At 42.4% G+C, this 18,728-nt stretch overlaps 2 protein-coding genes across 7 annotated transcripts in view; one reads left to right on the forward strand and one right to left on the reverse strand.

Annotated features, from left to right (window-relative positions):
- RARS1 (arginyl-tRNA synthetase 1) overlaps positions 1-12,514 on the forward strand; it is a 30,206-nt gene extending 17,692 nt beyond the window's left edge. For both annotated transcript variants that reach the window (XM_060271732.2, XM_035105169.3), the window contains 7 exons: positions 1,814-1,918; positions 3,167-3,345; positions 4,643-4,752; positions 8,179-8,284; positions 10,330-10,502; positions 10,662-10,909; positions 12,308-12,514. In XM_060271732.2, the coding sequence (XP_060127715.1) occupies positions 1,814-1,918; positions 3,167-3,345; positions 4,643-4,752; positions 8,179-8,284; positions 10,330-10,502; positions 10,662-10,909; positions 12,308-12,417 (1,031 nt within the window). In that variant the 3' untranslated portion in view covers positions 12,418-12,514. The remainder of the gene's footprint in view (positions 1-1,813; positions 1,919-3,166; positions 3,346-4,642; positions 4,753-8,178; positions 8,285-10,329; positions 10,503-10,661; positions 10,910-12,307) is intronic.
- Positions 12,515-12,760: 246 nt separating this feature from the next.
- Positions 12,761-18,728, reverse strand: part of LOC118080229 (rho GTPase-activating protein 7) — an 80,263-nt gene continuing 74,295 nt past the window's right edge. For all 5 annotated transcript variants that reach the window (XM_035105166.3, XM_088661765.1, XM_035105168.3 and 2 more), the window contains 4 exons: positions 16,279-16,494; positions 15,584-15,801; positions 14,710-14,883; positions 12,761-13,846 (listed from right to left, as the gene is read on the reverse strand). In XM_035105166.3, the coding sequence (XP_034961057.2) occupies positions 13,750-13,846; positions 14,710-14,883; positions 15,584-15,801; positions 16,279-16,494 (705 nt within the window). In that variant the 3' untranslated portion in view covers positions 12,761-13,749. The remainder of the gene's footprint in view (positions 13,847-14,709; positions 14,884-15,583; positions 15,802-16,278; positions 16,495-18,728) is intronic.

Genomic DNA, 18,728 nt, shown 5'->3' on the forward strand with positions numbered 1-18,728 from the left:
GGATTATTATTAGTGTTGTTGTTGAAGCCCTGTAAAAAGACTGGGATTTGCGGGTGATAGTTTCAGGAGTCACAACAAAGAGTCTTGTGGCACCTTTATTTTGACAAAATCTTTTCTAAACTAGATGCATGGAGTGAGAACCTCAGGTGCTTTTGTGTATGTGCATGTGTTTCTGTATGTGCACACACTAGCGTGATGACTTTTTTACAACCTCATTTCCCTGTATCATAATTTGATGAGCTTTCATTAAAGATTAGATAAAATCTTACTTTCAAAGAGATTTGATAAAAAAAACCTCTCACACAAAATGATTTAAAAAAATTTATTTATCAGTTTTTTGACCATTTTTGAAGTAACTGTAAGCAATTTGTATACCCTATGTTGCTAAGAACACTCCCCATTGTGGAATGTGGTGTTGTGTCCAAATTTGATACGAAATATACATAGAATTGTTAATACAATGTTATGAAATGGTAAAACGGCATACAAAAAATTTAAAAACGATTTGTGCGTAACTTTTGTAAATATTTCAATGGAATATACCTCATTTTAGTCATTAATAGGCAAAAGTTCATCCATTTGTGCTACAGGAAATAATTTTTGAGGGGGGGAAATTGAAAAAGTCATCACCCTAGCACACACACACACACACACACACACACACACACACACACCATATTTTTCGCTCCATAGGACGCACCTGACCATAGGATGCACCTAGTTTTTAGAGTAAGAAAACAAAACAAAAAAATTGCTTTCTTGAATTGTCCTAGGCATAGCAGCCAACTCCTAGAAGCCTAGGTGCCTTTGCCCCCCCATTAAATATTTGAGGAAGCTTCTTTTTGCAAAGGGGGAAAGCTCCATTTTTTGAGGATCAGCTCAAAGTCGTGCAGCTTTTTTTGCAAATGGGAAAAGCCCTGTTTTTTGGAGGGGGGTTCAGCTCACAGGTATCCTTTTTGCAAAGGGGAAAAAATCCTGTTTTTATGGGGTTCAACTCACAGTTCTGCAGCTTCTCTAGGAAAGGAAAGGGACCCATTTCTAGTTTCCAGACAGATAATCTAATCAGTCAGTCACATGTCGCTGGGGAAACAAGCAGCCTCTCTCTGCAGACAACAATTGAGGCCTGAGCAAGGGGCCTGGGTAGGGCCAGGAAAGGAGCTAGCTCCCTTATCTCCCTCCCTCTTGCAATCAGCTACTGAGCGGGTTCCTTTCAACACTCTTTCCCTCTTGTTAGCCTTTAGCTCTTTCTTAAAAAACAAAACAACCCCCCCCCCCCACAATCTGCCTTTCACCTCTGGGCAATTCAGCTCCAGGGACCATGCATTCACTCCATAAGACACATAGACATCTCCTCTTACTTTTTAGGAGGAAAAGAGTGCGTCTTATGGAGCAAAAAATACGGTGCTGTATATTCCTGCATATGAGACTTACTTTTTAACCCAGGAAAATCGTCTCAAAAGTCAGGGGTCGTCTTATACGCCGGGTCATATTTCTTATACGGAGAGTATATCCCAAACTCTATATTTTAAGTGGAAAAGTTGGGGGTCGTCTTATACGCCCAGTCGTCTTATACCCCGGAATATACAGTACATATATGGGTGTGAAGGAAAACGAATTTTAAAGTTGTAGCTGCATGGTTAGAGTTTAGATGTGTGCAGACTAATTCTTTAGAGCAGCGTTTTAGTAGTGGTGACAAACATGACCTAGCAAAAGCCAGTACCTCAATTTCCTTATTTTACTATGATGTTGACGATGCATTATACGAACTTAATGAAAGGGCTCAAAATTCTTCATTTCACTCTTTCTTGGTCAGAGTTCCAAAAAATCTACGATTGCTTGGACGTTACCATAATAGAGAGAGGAGAATCTTACTATCAAGATAAGATGAATGATATCGTGAAGGAGTTTGAAGAAAGAGGTAACACAACTATTTGCAGTATGGGGAATTAAATTCCTCAAGACTATTTTTCAGCATAGTACAATGGGTTTCTAAAGCTTTTTGATAAGCTTGTATTTTATTATAGAAGAAGTGGGGGATCCTTACCACTACAACCCAAAAACCACAGTCCTTTAGAGATAGTGTGCTGGGGGGAGGGTGGTCGCATGACAGTGACACAGTCCCATCCATTCAAGCATATTCCATTAATCCATTGCTTGTGCATGCACACACACATAGACTCTCTCTTCCCTACAATTTGTCTTGGGAGAAAACTTCTCATTTGTTCCAATGGCAGGGCTCTGGATCTAGTTAGTGATCCTGAGGCAGAGAGGCTGTAACACTTTGCTTTCTGCTGTAGTCCAAAAGCAGATAATGGCCCTGCAGCTGCCGTTAGCTTTAAGGAAAAGAACTCCCATTGAAGCAAGTTGAAGTTCTTCCAAATGCAAATTACAGGTTCCTGATCCAGATTAGGCAGGCCCTCAGGAGGCAGCAAAAGGTTAAAAGCCTCCCTGCCTCAGGATCCCTAACCAGATCAGGAATCAACACTGGCTTCTGCTCCCCCAGTTTCCATGCTAGCTAGGAAGGAAGAAAAGCCCCTCATTCCGCAGCCAGCATGAAAGCTGAGGAGTAGAGGCACCAGGTACCAGATGGAAGTGCTGCAAAGTGGGAACGAAAGGTTATTCAAAAGATGGCACTGTGCATTTGGAAAAGATGTTAGAGCACCAAACTACATGCAAATGCTGCAGCAGGGGGACTTATGGAAAGAACTTCTTGGCAGGAGGGGAGATTCTAAAGTCTACTACTTGCCCTCCTCACTACCACCACCCTCCAGGCTGTGTTTACTGTTTTATTTTGCTTAACCAGCCTCTGAAACCAGCTATGAGGAAATGACCCAGAGGTGGATGAGCTCTGCTGGAGAGAACTGGCAGGTGCAAAACCTTTTTAAACACTCATCCCTCCTGCCAGTTCTCTCCAGCAGATGCCCCTCAGTGCCCACATTTGTGTTATCTTGGCAAATGTAGGTATGGGGGAAAGCACATCCCAGGATAATGTGTAGGTTCTAACTCTGTAAACCTGCTGTCATGGCATTTTGTAGCAGGACAAAATAGGTTGGTTGTTAAGTGTTCTTCATTGAAAGGTATTTTTTATTTGGGTTTTTATTTGTACATTACTGTGTAAAAATACCTTGCTTTCCAAACCTTATTTCTCATTTATTTCTACCCTTAGGATTTGTGCAAGTGGATGATGGTCGGAAGATTGTATTTGTTCCAGGGTATTCTGTTCCCTTGACTATTGTGAAATCTGATGGGGGGTTCACATATGACACCTCAGACTTGGCAGCATTGAAACAGAGACTGTTTGAAGAAAAAGCTGATTATATAATTTATGTGGTAGACAGTGGACAGGTGAGTTTCATTGACCTTTATTTTGTAGTCCTTTGTTTTTCAGGTTTTTAGCTTTTTGAGTGTGTGTGTGACACTAAAACTTACACACTAGTGTATTTTCTCTTTCTAGTTGCTTCTCCTTGTCTTAAAGCAGGATTCTGAACTGTAATAAATTGCATCCATCCCATATTTTAAGCCTACAGATCAAGCCACCTTATTCACAGTACTGTAAAGGGCAGAAGCAATCATGTTGCTTGCTAAAAAGGAGCCACCAAATTATATAGGTCTTTCCCCCTGTTTAGCAGAAGCCTTAAGAGGAATGGTTAAGAGTTTAGGTATGTTTAGCTTTAAGAAGCGAAGACCAAGAGATTATATGGTAGCTACCTTCAGATGTTTGAAGAGCTGTCACAAGGAAGATGGAGCAGGCTTGTTTTATGCTGCTTCAGAGGGTAGCACTTGAACCAGTGGATTCAAATTACAAGAAAAGAGAGCCTGATAAAACATTAGGAAGAACTTTCTGATAGTAACAGCTGTTCGAGAGTGGAATAGACTATCTTGCAAGGTGGTAGATATGCCTTCATTGGAGGGTTTTAAGGTGGTGATACCACTGTATTTGAATATATAGTTAAAGAAAAAAACTCAAAATGGTTTCGAGCACATTAAAAACAACGCAATCCAGAATACAATATTACTGAAGAAAGTCAAATACAAAGTATGCATCCAGAGTAACAGAATTAATCAGTAACAAAAATACTGTGGTAAAGGTAAAGGGACCCCTGACCGTTAGGTCCAGTCGCTGCCAACTCTGGGGTTGCGGCGCTCATCTCACTTTATTGGCTGAGGGAGGCGGCGTACAGAGCTGCGCACGGAAACATTGTTTACCTTCCCACCGGAGCGGTACCTATTTATCTACTTGTACTTGCCGTGCTTTCGAACTGCTAGGTTGGCAGGAGCAGGGACCGAACAACGGGAGCTCACCCTGTGGCGGGGATTCGAACTGCTGACCTTCTGATCGGCAAGCCCTAGGCTCTGTGGTTTAGAGCACAGCGCCACCCGTATCCCTAAAATACTATCTTAGAAATTTTAAAAGAAAACATTACAAAGGAGGTTGACTACAGAATGCATATTTAATGTAGCAAAGTTAACACATGTAGAGATTGGAATGTCATCTGCCAGGGAGTCTTTAGTTATGGTTTCTGCATGATCCTGGGTGTCCCTTCCAGTTTGGCATTTTTATGATTATGTTAGTGCTGGTACTTTACCAGGAGCATACTTTCAGAGTCACCATTAGTTGTTTTAATGACGTATTGCTTTGCAGGCTGTGCACTTACAAACCATATTTGCAGCGGGTCAGATGATCGGCTGGTATGACCCCAAAGTGACCAGAGTAACTCATGCTGCTTTTGGAGTGGTGTTGGGAGAAGACAAGTAAGTTTGCAGATTATTTCTTCCGTATACAACAGACTTGAGTTTGACTTGAGTTTGACCAAACTGCGGGAGGCAGTGGAAGACAGGAGTGCCTGGTGTGCTATGGTCCATGGGGTCACGAAGAGTCGGACACGACTAAACGATTAAACAACAACAACAACATACAGCAGACTGAATTGTGTTACTATTCACAGGCTGGAAAGCGCAGGATTCTTTTCTGTTGAAGATGTGTCATGTGATCACCAAGGAACTCCTTATGTGCATTGGATTTGTACTTCAAATCTTCTATGCTTGTGTTTATGTAAGAGCACCCCATATGCTGCACATTAGAAATTCCAGGCTTTCCGCCTTCCAGCTGCAGCTCCTTGTGCTGCTTCAGAAACTGTTTCAGAGCATTTCCCACCTAAAGTGTCTTCTGGGTGTGTGTGCAAGGAACATGGTGGTTATGGCAGAAAGTGTGCCTCTTTATGATCCATGCACAGACTTCAGCAACCTTTGCAGCTCTTGTAGATTCTGATTGTTGTGCATTGTTATAGTTATATAAAAATGTAATGTTAAGAATAGATGAATCCTTCAGTGAATGTGGGTCTCAATGCCAATATAATCATGTAGGAATAATGTAATGCATTGTATTGGTTGTTCACTTCTAGTCAGCATGTAGATGTTGTTGTTTAGTCGTTTAGTCGTGTCCGACTCTTCGTGACCCCATGGACCATAGCACGCCAGGCACTCCTGTCTTGCACTGCCTCCCGCAGTTTGGTCAAACTCATGTTCGTAGCTTCGAGAACACTGTCCAACCATCTCGTCCTCTGTCGTCCCCTTCTCCTTGTGCCCTCAATCTTTCCCAACATCAGGGTCTTTTCCAAGGATTCTTCTCTTCTCATGAGGTGGCCAAAGTATTGGAGCCTCAGCTTCACAATCTGTCCTTCCAGTGAGCACTCAGGGCTGATTTCCTTAAGAATGGATAGGTTTGATCGTCTTGCAGTCCATGGGACTCTCAAGAGTCTCCTCCAGCACCATAATTGAAAAGCATCAATTCTTCAGCGATCAGCCTTCTTTATGGTCCAGCTCTCACTTCCATACATCACTACTGGGAAAACCATAGCTTTAACTATACGGACCTTTGTAGGCAAGGTGATGTCTCTGCTTTTTAAGATGCTGTCTAGGTTTGTCATTGCTTTTCTCCCAAGTAGCAGGCATCTTTTAATTTCGTGACTGCTGTCACCATCTGCAGTGATCATAGAACCCAAGAAAGTAAAATCTCTCACTGCCTCCATTTCTTCCCCTTCTATTTGCCAGGAGGTGATGGGACCAGTGGCCATGATCTTGGTTTTTTTGATGTTGAGCTTCAGACCATATTTTGCGCTCTCCTCTTTCACCCTCATTAAAAGGTTCTTTAATTCCTCCTCACTTTCTGCCATCAAGGTTGTGTCATCTGCATATCTGAGGTTGTTGATATTTCTTCCGGCAATCTTAATTCCGGCTTGGGATTCATCTAGTCCAGCCTTTCGCATGATGAATTCTGCATATAAGTTAAATAAGCAGGGAGACAATATACAACCTTGTCATACTCCTTTCCCAATTTTGAACCAATCAGTTGTTCCATATCCAGTTCTAACTGTAGCTTCTTGTCCCACATAGAGATTTCTCAGGAGACAGATGAGGTGATCAGGCACTCCCATTTCTTTAAGAACTTGCCATAGTTTGCTGTGGTCAACACAGTCAAAGGCTTTTGCGTAGTCTATGAAGCAGAAATAGATGTTTTTCTGGAACTCTCTAGCTTGCTCCATAATCCAGCGCATGTTTGCTATTTGGTCTCTGTTTCCTCTGCCCCTTCGAAATCCAGCTTGCACTTCTGGGAGTTCTCGGTCCGCATACTACTTAAGCCTGCCTTGTAGAATTTTAAGCATAACCTTGCTAGCGTGTGAAATGAGCGCAATTGTGCGGTAGTTGGAGCAGTCTTTGGCACTGCCCTTCTTTGGGATTGGGATTAGACTGATCTCCTCCAATCCTCCGGCCACTGCTGAGTTTTCCAAACTTGCTGGCATATTGGGTGTAGCACCTTAACAGCATCATCTTTTAAAATTTTAAATAGTTCAGCTGGAATATCATCACTTCCACTGGCCTTGTTATTAGCAGTGCTTTCTAAGGCCCATTTGACTTCACTCTCCAAGATGTCTGGCTCAAGGTCAGCAACCACACTACCTGAGGTGTACGAGACCTCCAGATCTTTCTGGTATAATTCCTCTGTATATTCTTGCCACCTCTTCTTGATGTCTTCTGCTTCTGTTAGGTCCTTTCCACTTTTGTCCTCTATTATGGTAATTTTTGTACGAAATGTTCCTTTCATATCTCCTATCTTCTTGAACAGATCTCTGTTTTTTCCCATTCTGTTGTTTTCCTCTATTTCTTTGCATTGCTAGTTTAAGAAGGCCCTCTTTTGTCTCCTTGCTATTTTTTGGAAGTCTGCATTCAATTTCCTGTATCTGGTTCCCAAACCTTTCGTTGTGAGTGCCTCTCTGGGCCTAACTCTTTTTCTGTCTTGAGCTTGAAATCATCTTCCAAATTAGTTGGTTGAGTTTTTCTTATTTGTCGGCACACTTCACATTTAGAGAATAGCCGTTACTATTCCAGTGTGACTTCATTTTGCACTTTTCTCATTAGGTGTATGGCACTGCATCCTCACTGCAACCTAGTGGCCATTGCAAATATACATGCTTCTCTGTTGTACATTCGGAAGCTTCACTGTTATGTTACAATATCATATATTGGTTTACATCTGTTCCCTTGTCCCAAATTATTATAATGAAAGAACAGCTGTGCAGTCTCTTGATATGCATGCCAGGATTCTGCTGTCTGTGCTGGAAATTGGAAATTTGTGCAACTATAGCTGCCCATTACACATGATGCACATTTTATGGGTATTATTATCTGTTTTGGTAGCAATCACAAGTTAGGTCGTGCTCAAGAGCAGGCAGCAGTGTACTGTTTTGCTTTGGGAACACTTGCTACTTCTGCCTTCCACTTTTTATAACCAACTGTCCCCACTCCTTCCTGGGGCTGTGGTGATCTTTCCTCTCTCCTTTTTCTTATCTAGATAAATTCTGTATCCTTATATTATTTGAATTATAATTCTGCTGAATTGTAAAGGTATGAGTGTGGCCATAAATTTATAATCTATATAGTTCAGTGGTGGAGTGCTTGAGCTGAAACAAAATATTTATTGTATCTTTCTAAGGCCTAGAAATGTTTTTATTTGGCCAACATACATGCAACAAGGTATGTTTCTGGGATAATGTATCTACGTTGGTGAAAAGACCAATAATTTCACTCTTTGACTGTTTTCATCTGGAGTAAAACTTTCTACTGGACTTGAAAATGAGTTGTCAACTATGAAAAGTCACAATTTCCATCTTTCGTTGCCAGAAAAAAATTTAAAACCCGTTCTGGAGATACGGTACGGCTGATTGACCTTCTTCAAGAGGGACTTAAGCGTTCAATGGACAAACTGAAGGAAAAGGAAAGAGATAAGGTAACAATGGGCTTCCTTTTTCCAGTGTCAAGAAAGTAGACTTTATTCTTCTACTATCTGGTTCTTGTAAGGGAGCATGTTGCTGGCTTGTGGCACAATCCAAACCCAAGACCTGCCGGGGTTAAGAGTTCAGCAGATCTTGTCCTTTCCCAGTTATGCCAGCTTAAGTCCTTCACCTGAGCTCATCTGGCAGAATTTAAGATAGTAGGACAGAACAAGGAGATAATTACTCAATTGGGTCATGTGACTTAGCAACCCAGTGCAATTTAGTCAGCAAAAAGGGTAGTGTAAGTGAAATCCTTCTGGGAAAGTTTGGAATAGGCATGTTACACCAGCTTTCTAAAGCTATGATTTCTCTGCTAGTCTGTCCATATATTTGTCTAACCTCATCATATGATGGCAGTGAATTTGCTGTGTTGCCAATAGTACTTTTCACTGACTTTGTCCGGGGAGCTGACCTCACTGCTTAGTGTTAGGAGAAAGCAGTTCAAATCTCTCTGAAGTGAAATATGGTAGCATAGACAGTTGGTGCTCATTCTCATTCCTACAGATTCATGTGATATATTCTGTACTTAACTATACAGAGCCCCAAAAGCAGGCACCTAAGCACATTTGAAAACATATATGAAAAGTAAGTCTCTGGAAAAATGAGCATAGATTTGTTTTCAGTGGTATTGACTGCAGACTCTGTCTTCTGTGGATGTCTGGATCCTGTTAGGATTACAGGATAAATGAGAAGTTACAGAATTGAAAGAATACAGCTGACTAGCAAAACGTGTGTGTGTGTGTGTGTGTGTGTGTGCGCGCACACACACACACAGAGAGAACTTTCCATTCACATAGATATGACATTTTACTTAGCAGTGCCAGGCTTGTTACTTAAATGGGGTCTGATCTTGATAATTTCTTTTTGAATTAGGTTTGCTTTGGATTTTCCTCATGGAAATAGGTTAAAGTAATGGTTCCATGTTATTTGTCTAACATGCAGCATTCACAATTGTGGTGCATTACACCAAATATAATTTCGGGGTGGGGTGGGGGAATAGGTCAATTACCATAATAGGTAAAAGTGAAACCACCTGTAGGAGAGCATGTGGTTCTCATCAGAACCAGTGTACAAAACATGGTTGGCTATTACATTATGCTTATTTGAGCGTTTCCCAGGGGAATCTTCCAGTCAGAGGAATAGGTAGACTACATGAGCTCTTGACCAGGGGTGGGGAGTCTGTGGCCTTCAATATGTGAATGAATTACAGCTCCCATCAGCTTTAGGAGCTGTGACCAATGTTTAGAAATACTGTATTAGAATGCACTATAGTCTTAACCACAAGTGCCACAAATTCTCTATACAGTGGTACCTTGGGTTAAGAACTTAATTCGTTCCAGAGGTCCATTCTTAACCTGAAATGGTTCTTAACCTGAGGCGTGCTTTCACTAATGGGGCCTCCTGCTGCTGCTGCGCCACTGGCACACAATTTCTGTTCTTATCCTGGGGCAAAGCTCTTAACCTGGAGCAAGCACTTCCTGGTTAGCGGAGTTTGTAACCCGAAGTGTCTGTAACCCGAGGTACTGCTGTATCTGCCTTGGACTTTTTCAAGCTTCACTTTTTAGGAATATTGAATTTAAAACATGAAAATAAAAGCCCCACCCGCCCCCAAACTCTGTTGCTTGAACTTTTTATCTGGTCCACAAAGTAAATCTTATTTGCATTCCAGTAGATGGCAGCAGAGGATAAAATGACAGGTTAGTAGATCAGCTTGTGTGTGGCTTCTGCATGGGGCATCAGCTTCATTTGCTCAGAGTAAAATTGTCCCAAAGCTCTACAAAACACTGGTCACCTTGCCAGGGGCTGTGCAATTGCTACCACTTCCATGGCTCGTCTCATACTCAGTGAATGTATCAAGCTTCTGCCCAAACTATTCAGCTGTTCAGAATATGTTTGCCTTTGGTTCACTTCAGTTGCTGTTCAGTCTAGGTTTCCCCAGTTCTGTCCCCTGGTTTTATAGTGCAGCCTTGTCACAATGTGTGCTTTATTTCTCTCACAGGTTCTTACTCCTGAAGAACTGAAGGCAGCCCAGACCTCAGTTGCCTTTGGCTGCATTAAGTATGCAGATCTTTCCCATAATCGAATAAATGATTATATATTCTCTTTTGACAAAATGCTTGATGACAGAGGAAATACTGCTGCTTATTTGCTTTATGCCTTCACACGAATCAGGTAAAGAAATTGCTAGCTTCTAAATTTAAGACTTTGTGAGGTTTAAATACATTTAATGGACAATTAGAACCTGATACTGCTGCATTCCAATTTTGATGCTGGAAGATAGACTCAGCTGCATTCCTGTTGGGTCTAATATGAGGCTTGTTTTTGTGGCAGATCTATAGCAAGGCTGGCCAATATTGGAGAAGACACACTGCAGAAGGCAGCTGCACAAACAGAGATAATATTGGACCATGAGAAGGAATGGAAACTAGGCAAATGCATTTTGAGGTTCCCTGAGATTTTGCAAAAGATTTTAGATGATCTTTTACTGCACACCCTTTGTGACTACCTCTATGAACTGGCTACTACATTTACTGAATTCTATGACAATTGCTACTGTGTGGAAAAAGACAGACAAACTGGTGAGTTAAGTTCATTGTAAAGGTGAGAAGGGACAAGTATAGAGGGTTGCAGGGAGCCAGAGAGAGTAATGGATGTAAGGGGAGGTCCCCTAGTCATATATCTTCAAGGTTCTTTGTAAACTAAAAGGGTAGAAATATCCACTTTATGTTAATGTTGTGGCAGAGAGGCAGATTAACAGATTAACCTGAATTATGAGTAAGAGTAAAGGTTATTCAGGGAGTTTTCTATGAGTAGAATAAAACATTTTAGAGGAATTTACTCCTCCCTTGTTGGAACTAAGCGATCAAATGATCCAGTCATTTAACCATTGAAATTTCCAAGGCATGGGGCAGTGGTACCATTTTCTTAATAGAGCAGCACAGTGGCATAGCTGGTGGGTGGTCTCAGGCACATTTTTTGAGGGCGCGCAACCAGGTTTCCCACCACAAAAGGGGAGACTGCTGCTGCTGCCCTCCAAGAGGGAGGAAGAGGGTGTGTCCCAAGGGTGGAGAGGCGGTGGCAGAATCCTCTGCTAGGGAGGCAGCTTTCTTGTGCATTGTTGCCAGCCAGCTGCAGTTCCATCAGGAGTGGTGGAGAGGAGTAGGGCTGGGCAATATATATTACAATGTCGGAAGGGAGGAAGAAGGCAGTTGCTGGCCATAGGGGTGATTAGCATCACCGTGCACAATTTCTGCCTGTTGAGGCTGGGCAAACCTCCTCCTCCAGCACTCACCTGCCTGTGCCCCTCAGTGGAGCTGTTTAACAAAGCTCCTGCTGTAGCTCACATGAATGGAAGGAGGGGTTGATGAGAAGTAGGTGGGTTTAAGAAAGTCTGCTTCTCAGCTGATCAAGCACCCTGCTTCCATGAGCCAGAGTGGCGGCTTTGTTAAATTGCTCTGCTGATGTGCGGGTGGCTGTGTGTCCCTCAGCAGAGCAGTTTTAAAAACCTACCTGCCCATGTGGTCCCTCTGTGGTTTGGTGGCAGAGGGACTCAAAAGTAGTGGCTGTAGTATGCTGCTGGGCGAAGCCTTCATACCAGTCCTGGGCAATGTATTGATATATATCCAAGGCCTAGAGGAGATGCAGATGAGAGCAGCATTGCTGCCCCTCTCCACTGGGCTCTGGAGTGTGAGTGCAGCCCCCATGCTACTTTGCAAGTCTGTGCTGGGCAGTCTGATGCCCAGCCTCACAAAGCTGTGCAAGGCACCTTTCAAATCAGTGCGATTGGACTGTTTCGAAGCAGTGGGCTTCCACCGTGCCCCCTTGGGATGAATTTACGTAGCAGGGTACTGTGGAGTGCTATTGCACAGAAATGTGAAGGGACCAGAGAGAGAGAGTGGGAAAGCTGGCTCTGCTGACTAGTTATCTGGATAGCAACATATCTCACTTTGTTTTTTGTGTGTGTGTCTCTTGTGTAGGCAAAATAGTGAAAGTGAACATGTGGCGAATGCTCTTGTGCGAAGCAACAGCTGCTGTTATGGCCAAAGGATTTGACATCTTGGGAATCAAACCAGTGCAGAAAATGTAACTTATGTTGACTTTTCAGGTAACTTTTCTACACACAAAAATGAACTATTTAGTTGATTATTATGGCCTACTTGAAAAATAAAAAAGTTTAAGTTTCATTGTCTCTACTCCATATTTCTCTACTCCATATCGTAGGACAGTAGATCCCTTTGTGTATATTGTAACTGCATAGATCTCTCACTGTGTAATACAGGTGTTACGCCAGTTTTTGGTAAAGCAAATGATCTTTTGTCCTTGCCTGCAAAGTCTGGAGCCACACGAAGCAGGAGGTAAGGTGATTTCTACCACTGCTGTACTCCACAAATATCACAGTGGTTAATGACCCTTAGTGAACAAAGCAGTCATTGAGTGTTTAACCTTTTTATTAAAGGTATATTATCTGAGCTTATAACAAAAAATTACAGTATTTTAGGAAATGCAATGAATGTACAGACTTAAAAGTATCATATATATTCTGGAAGTACCAAAAGTCAATATATTATCTTTTCCCTCCCACCCCCATAACCCTTTTTTCCATTTCTCAAACAGCGGGGTACTGCAAAATAAAGTTCAAAACATTTCTCTGTTGGTGGTGGGGTGTGTGTGCCTGAACTACTTTCACACAGGTGATGGGCAGGCCACCTCTTCCTCCCAGGAGAAAGAGGTTTCTCAACTGCCTGCCTGTGCAAAGGCAGCTGAGGCACAGGTGGGCGCCTCCTTTAAACTGTTCCACTGAGAGGGGCAAAGCTGTCTGGAGCAGTTTTTAACAAGGCCCCAACCTCACATAAGTGGCTTCCCCGTGCCAGCTGTTAGCTGGAAGGCTGAAGAACCTCCGCAAAGGCCGCCTGCAAATTCCTGGAGCCCATAAAAGGTGCAGGTTAAGTTTCAGGGCCCAGTTGAGAGGTGCTGGAACGCACAGTGAAAGAAGCCAGTTTTCTGATTGTTTCTTCACTGTAGATATGATCATAATATTCCTAATAGTTTAGACTGCTGAAAACAGAATCACAGGTGGGCAGTTCTCTTAAGTCGGATGGCACTGCTAAAATATTACACATTTGTTCTCAAATTTTTAGTTTATAAAGCATCTGGGGGGAAATAAAATCTCACATTTACACATTATTTAGAACATCAGTATTTTCATTTTTCAATAACTTATTTTGATAGGTAATATTGAACAATTTAATTTTCTCAGTAGATTTTTTAAATAAAAAAGTAACATTATAAATGGTGAATTAAAATGTCTTAACAGTTTTAGAATGCTTCAGTTACGATAATAAAGTCTGATAAACGTCAGCTTTGGGCACCACACATTTGTCTTAACTTCCAAAAGCACCGTGACATCTTTGGCTTGCTCTCAGTACGATGAAGATTTAAAGGACTCTCTAATCCTTACCAGTTCTGCAGCACACATGTGACCAAAAGCCCTGTTGTACCATTCAGTTGTGCGGCCCCTGCCAATAAATGAAACAGCCTGTTAAAAAAACTAAAGTTTTAAACCATTGAATAGTGTTTTCCCGACTATTGGGCCAGGTTTAACTAACTGTGCTTTCCAGCAAAGCGCTTTCCAACAGGGCTTTCCACCCCATATGTCTCCCCCAAAATCTCTCTGGGGAACCCCCAGAACAGTGCACTGAGGGAGGAGAGTACAGATTGTTCCATCTGGCAAGCAGAAAAACTATTAGTGCAACACTTAAATCCATCCTTCATTTTAGGCATTCCTCCTCCACCATCAGTACAGTGGTACCTCAGTTTAAGTACACAATTGGTTCTGGAAGTCCGTACTTAACCTGAAGCGAACTTTCCCATTGAAAGTAATGGAAAGTGGATTAATCCGTTCCAAACAGGTCCACGGAGTACTTAAACTGAAAATACTCAAACCGAGGCGTACTTAAACCGAGGTATGACTGTACCCCAGAGGACTGTACTATAAAACTATTGACTGCATGTTTACAACACACACCTGAAGCACTGCTTCTGAAAATTTTTCAATCTTTAGGCAGATTTATGAGGTTGCCTGAAATTACTTTTCTTAAAAATCACATGTTGCCATGAAAGAAGCACTTAATCATTATTAACTAAAAAGACTGCAATCAAAGCTTCTATCACATTTCTGTACATCTGAAAAAACAGCTGTAGCAGTGGGCAAAACAATTTGTGCAGTGACGTATAACAAGCAGCCAGCCAATTCACAAACAGAATGCCAGTTTTTCATCTTGAATCTTCTTCCTCTAGCAATCCCTTTATCTTCATTGCATTTGGAACCTAATCCATTATGTCAAGCCGCTCTAAAGAAAAATAAAAGAAATATAGATACCTTGTATCTGTTCGACAGACATGTGTGACTTTGGATTTCTGAGTGCCGACTACTTCAATAAGATACTGACAAAGTAGGACCTGACCCAAGATCCCTGTCATGGTAACACCTTCACAGTCTATTGAGGTAGCTGATAATATGCATGTGTTGCTTTGAGGATCAGTCCGCCAAGTCCTGGAAACAAAAGGTCAAATCAATAATCTCATTGGCTATCAATATGCCATTATGCTTATGAACTGAAACCATGCTATCAACTGTAACAGCTTCCAGACTCTACACATGATCAAGGTGTTCAGCTGTATGTATAAAATAATATTCAACTAAGGTTAAGTCAAGTCATTACCTCTGCTGCAGCTCATCTCATAATTACAGCCAGGGCTGTCTTAAGCTTATCTGGCGCCGTGGTGCAAAGATCCCTCCGGCACCCCCCACCCCCACCCTTCCCTCTGGGCGGGCAGCAGCTGGAGGGCGGCTCCTGCATGGCAGAGGCAGAGTTTCGATGAAGTCCCTTAGCCGAGGCAGGTTTCTAATCGGAGTTCTCTAGCTTTGCGCCCCCGCCTCCACATCCCTGTTACACCTGACGCTTCCCATGCTCATGACCCATGTGGGGCCAGGCTGCCTTGCTGTGGCACCTATCCCCACCAGGGGCGAGGAAAGATAGAGTTTGCAGCATGGTGGAGGCAGGAGAGGGTGGCGCTGCCGGTGGCGCTGGAGGGCGGCTCATCCGGCAGGGAGGAGGCTCCAGGCGCGATGCACCATGGTGGAAGTGCCCTCCAGAACTTGGTGCTGTGGCGCCTTGCACCACTAGCCTCTATGGCTAAGATGCCCCTGATTACAGCGGTTGGCAGAGACAGGAATATTGTGGATTCCTTACCTTAGAACCACATATTCTCGTGGAGGAAGTGGAGACATGCTCTCAGTTGCATAGTGGTAAATGTCTGTTTCATCATCTAAGATTTCTAGGACTCTTGTTTGTTGAAGGCTTGGGTTCCATAGGTGCTGTTCCATCAGTATCCGATATAGAACCACTTTAGGGGCAGCATCAATTTCAGCTGAAGCTTTCCATACCCGGACCAAGTAGTTATCATCCACCTTGGAAGACAGTTAATCCATTAGGAAACAATTTGAGTCTGCCAAAAGCAGCCTGGGATCCAATGTAGCTCCAATACATGGCTGTAGAACCTCTAGAATTGGGGTCAACATGGTGCCTCAATTCATTAAGACATGGTTTCCCAAACTTGGGTTTGCAGCTGTTTGGGGACTACAACTCCCATCACCTCTGAACCTCTGTAGGGATGTCATATCACAGCACCTAAAGTGACTATCCACATATTCAAAAGAATAAAAAAAATTCCAGTTTGGGAAATAGTACTATGGTGGCATTTCGGTACTTTTGTGTTCCATGCCTTACATTTTCTAATTAATGTGTGACCTATTTCTCAGAGGGAGGTTATTTGCAAGTGGGGCAAGATACTGTTAGCTGGTTCTTTTCACAGAATACACATGTATTAATGTCATTTTAAAACTCATTTACTCTGAGCCTCATTAACATTCTCATGCCAAAATTACCTTTTTATATGCAGAATCCACTCCTTCTAAGGTGGAGCAAGTAACCCAGTTCTTGAATTTTTCCTTGGCATCTCGGAGCAAGTCCTGCATGGAGCGCTCCAGGGAGACCACTGTGTTACAGTGCTTTGCTAAGGAGTTTTGGTGTGGACCTACTTCATTGGAGATAGTTTGATCATGTAAATGTTCATAACTGTGATCCAAGCAGTAGTCAGGAATCTGCAGAAGAATACTAGAAATTAGTTGCTAGGAAGCATAGGTCATAAGAAATGGATATCCCAATATATTCCACTGTATTTATTACACTTGTATCCCAGGCTTCCTGTAAAGGAGCTTAAGAACAGTATACACACAATTGTCACACAGTCATCCATCAAGGCGCAAGAAGAGTAGGAATGTGGTTTTTTGATGCTGAATGCTACAGCATAGCGCTTCTACAGTTATGTGTGAATCAAACACATGACTTAAGATAAAAAGGGAGGAAAGGATTTTTGAGTACTCAGTGTGTGGGAACCACACATATACATATAAAACACTTATTTGAAGGAACCTAAGCTGCCGTTCTCCAAAAATCCAAGGCTGAACAAATAGTATATCAACCTTTGCACTCTGGGTCTTTGCTCCTAGCTCTTAACAAAGTCACTGCCAGCTCCCTGTGCCAAAGCAGAAGAAGTTCGTGCTAACAAGCCTGGACTATTGAGTCTAATTTTGGCCCAGCAGGCTGCACAGTGGCCTCTGCCTCCCATCCTCTTTTCTCTGCAGCTTCCTCCCCACCCTCCCCTTCTTGCTTTTCTGTCTTTTTTTATCCCTTTCCCACACACTTCATGCCACAAAACAAGGTCAAAGACAAGGGAGGAAGCAAGAATGACTGGAACATCTCAATTGATTAAAAGCCACTCTCCCGCCTCATGCAGGAGAGTGTTCACCAGGCCTTTCCAACAAGTACTTTCAATGCCAGAGTAGAAGGGCATCTTGGCACTAGTTCATAGCAGCTCAAGTGCTGCCAAGAGGAGTGGTCAGAAGGCCCAAATGCCACACATTCTTCACCCTTCCCAGCTCTGGCCTCGCGCTAAGCAGGTCAAACTCCCACACACAAGATGCAAACAACGTAATGCAGGAAGAAGAGATTCCAGTGGGTCTACAAGTCAGGACTAAATGGGCATAACCAAGGTCATGCTGTGCTCAAACAAGAGACTGGAAAACTCACACTTCTCCCTCATCATTAACAACTTTTTAGATCAACGTAGAAAGTGGTATTTGTTGGTTTCATGCTTAACATGGGTGCTGCCCTTCAAAAAAGAGGACAGGCTGAGTCATGTCCACACCATAAGGCATTTCTGAGCCCATATTTAGCATAAGCCAAGAAGAAACCAAGGGTGACAGAAAGTAGCAAATCAAAGAATCAAAATAGCCAGGCACTTGCTTTCAACTGTGCTTAGAAATTTATGACATAGTAAATTAAACATCTCCACTATTAACCTATTCTGGCTTTGAAATCTCATAAAATGAATCAAAGTCCATGTAAAGGAGGAGGAAGGTGATGGTGACAGTACAAATGAGAAGATTAGGAGTCTGATGAAGAACAGGATGAAAGTAGTGAACATGAAGATGAAGAGGAGCAAGAGAATTCTGGAGATGAGACTAGTGTGGTACCAGTGTTTCTAGCCATCAAGAAATTCAATGAGTCACTGGATTTTGAGATTTGGGAGGAAATGTTGGAAAGCAAGCATCAAATCCCAGGAAGGTCAGCTGATCCTACTCTGTAAAGCACAAAAGACAAGTGCTCCTGGAACAGTTATCTGTTCAGCTCCAAGTGATTGAACCATTGTAGTGACATTGCCTTATGTCCTCAGTAATCCTGCCAATACAGTTGTAAACTGCTTAGAGGTTTATTTATTTTAATACCAAGCAGCATATAAATTGAATGAATAAATAACTAGTAATAGGAGGACTGCTATCTTGAAGGCTTATTCAGCCAACCAAACTGGATGTTGTGCATGTTCATTCCCCATTATTCCTGCCACCACAAGTTACTAGCCTACGGATGTGGAATCTCCAACTGTTGATGAAATCTAACTCTCTTTAGGTTAAACCAACATGGCTTACACTCTGGGCACATAGAGTACTGCATCATCTGGAGAGCCATGGGTTCCTCAACCCAAAGCCCAACTCTACCCTATTCAAATCATCACTAGCAGAGATGGATGAAGCTCAGGATTCAGCTTTTTGGAATATAGTGGTTTGATATATATAGCATTAATTACATGCTTCATAGTCCTGTGAATCAATCTTTATATTGAGCTAGCTCAAAATAAAAATGCAAACTGTTTCCTTGCTATCAAGGAACTAGGAGAAAGTAAATTTTGGTTGTTTAGAGAGGTATACTTCCTGGTGCAAAAGACCATAGGTGTCTGGTACTAATGAATAGCAATTAAGATTTGGTCCAATATCTG

Source organism: Zootoca vivipara, chromosome 2 (assembly GCF_965207765.1).
Source record: "Zootoca vivipara chromosome 2, rZooViv2.hap1.1, whole genome shotgun sequence".
Taxonomy (NCBI): Eukaryota; Metazoa; Chordata; class Lepidosauria; order Squamata; family Lacertidae; genus Zootoca; species Zootoca vivipara.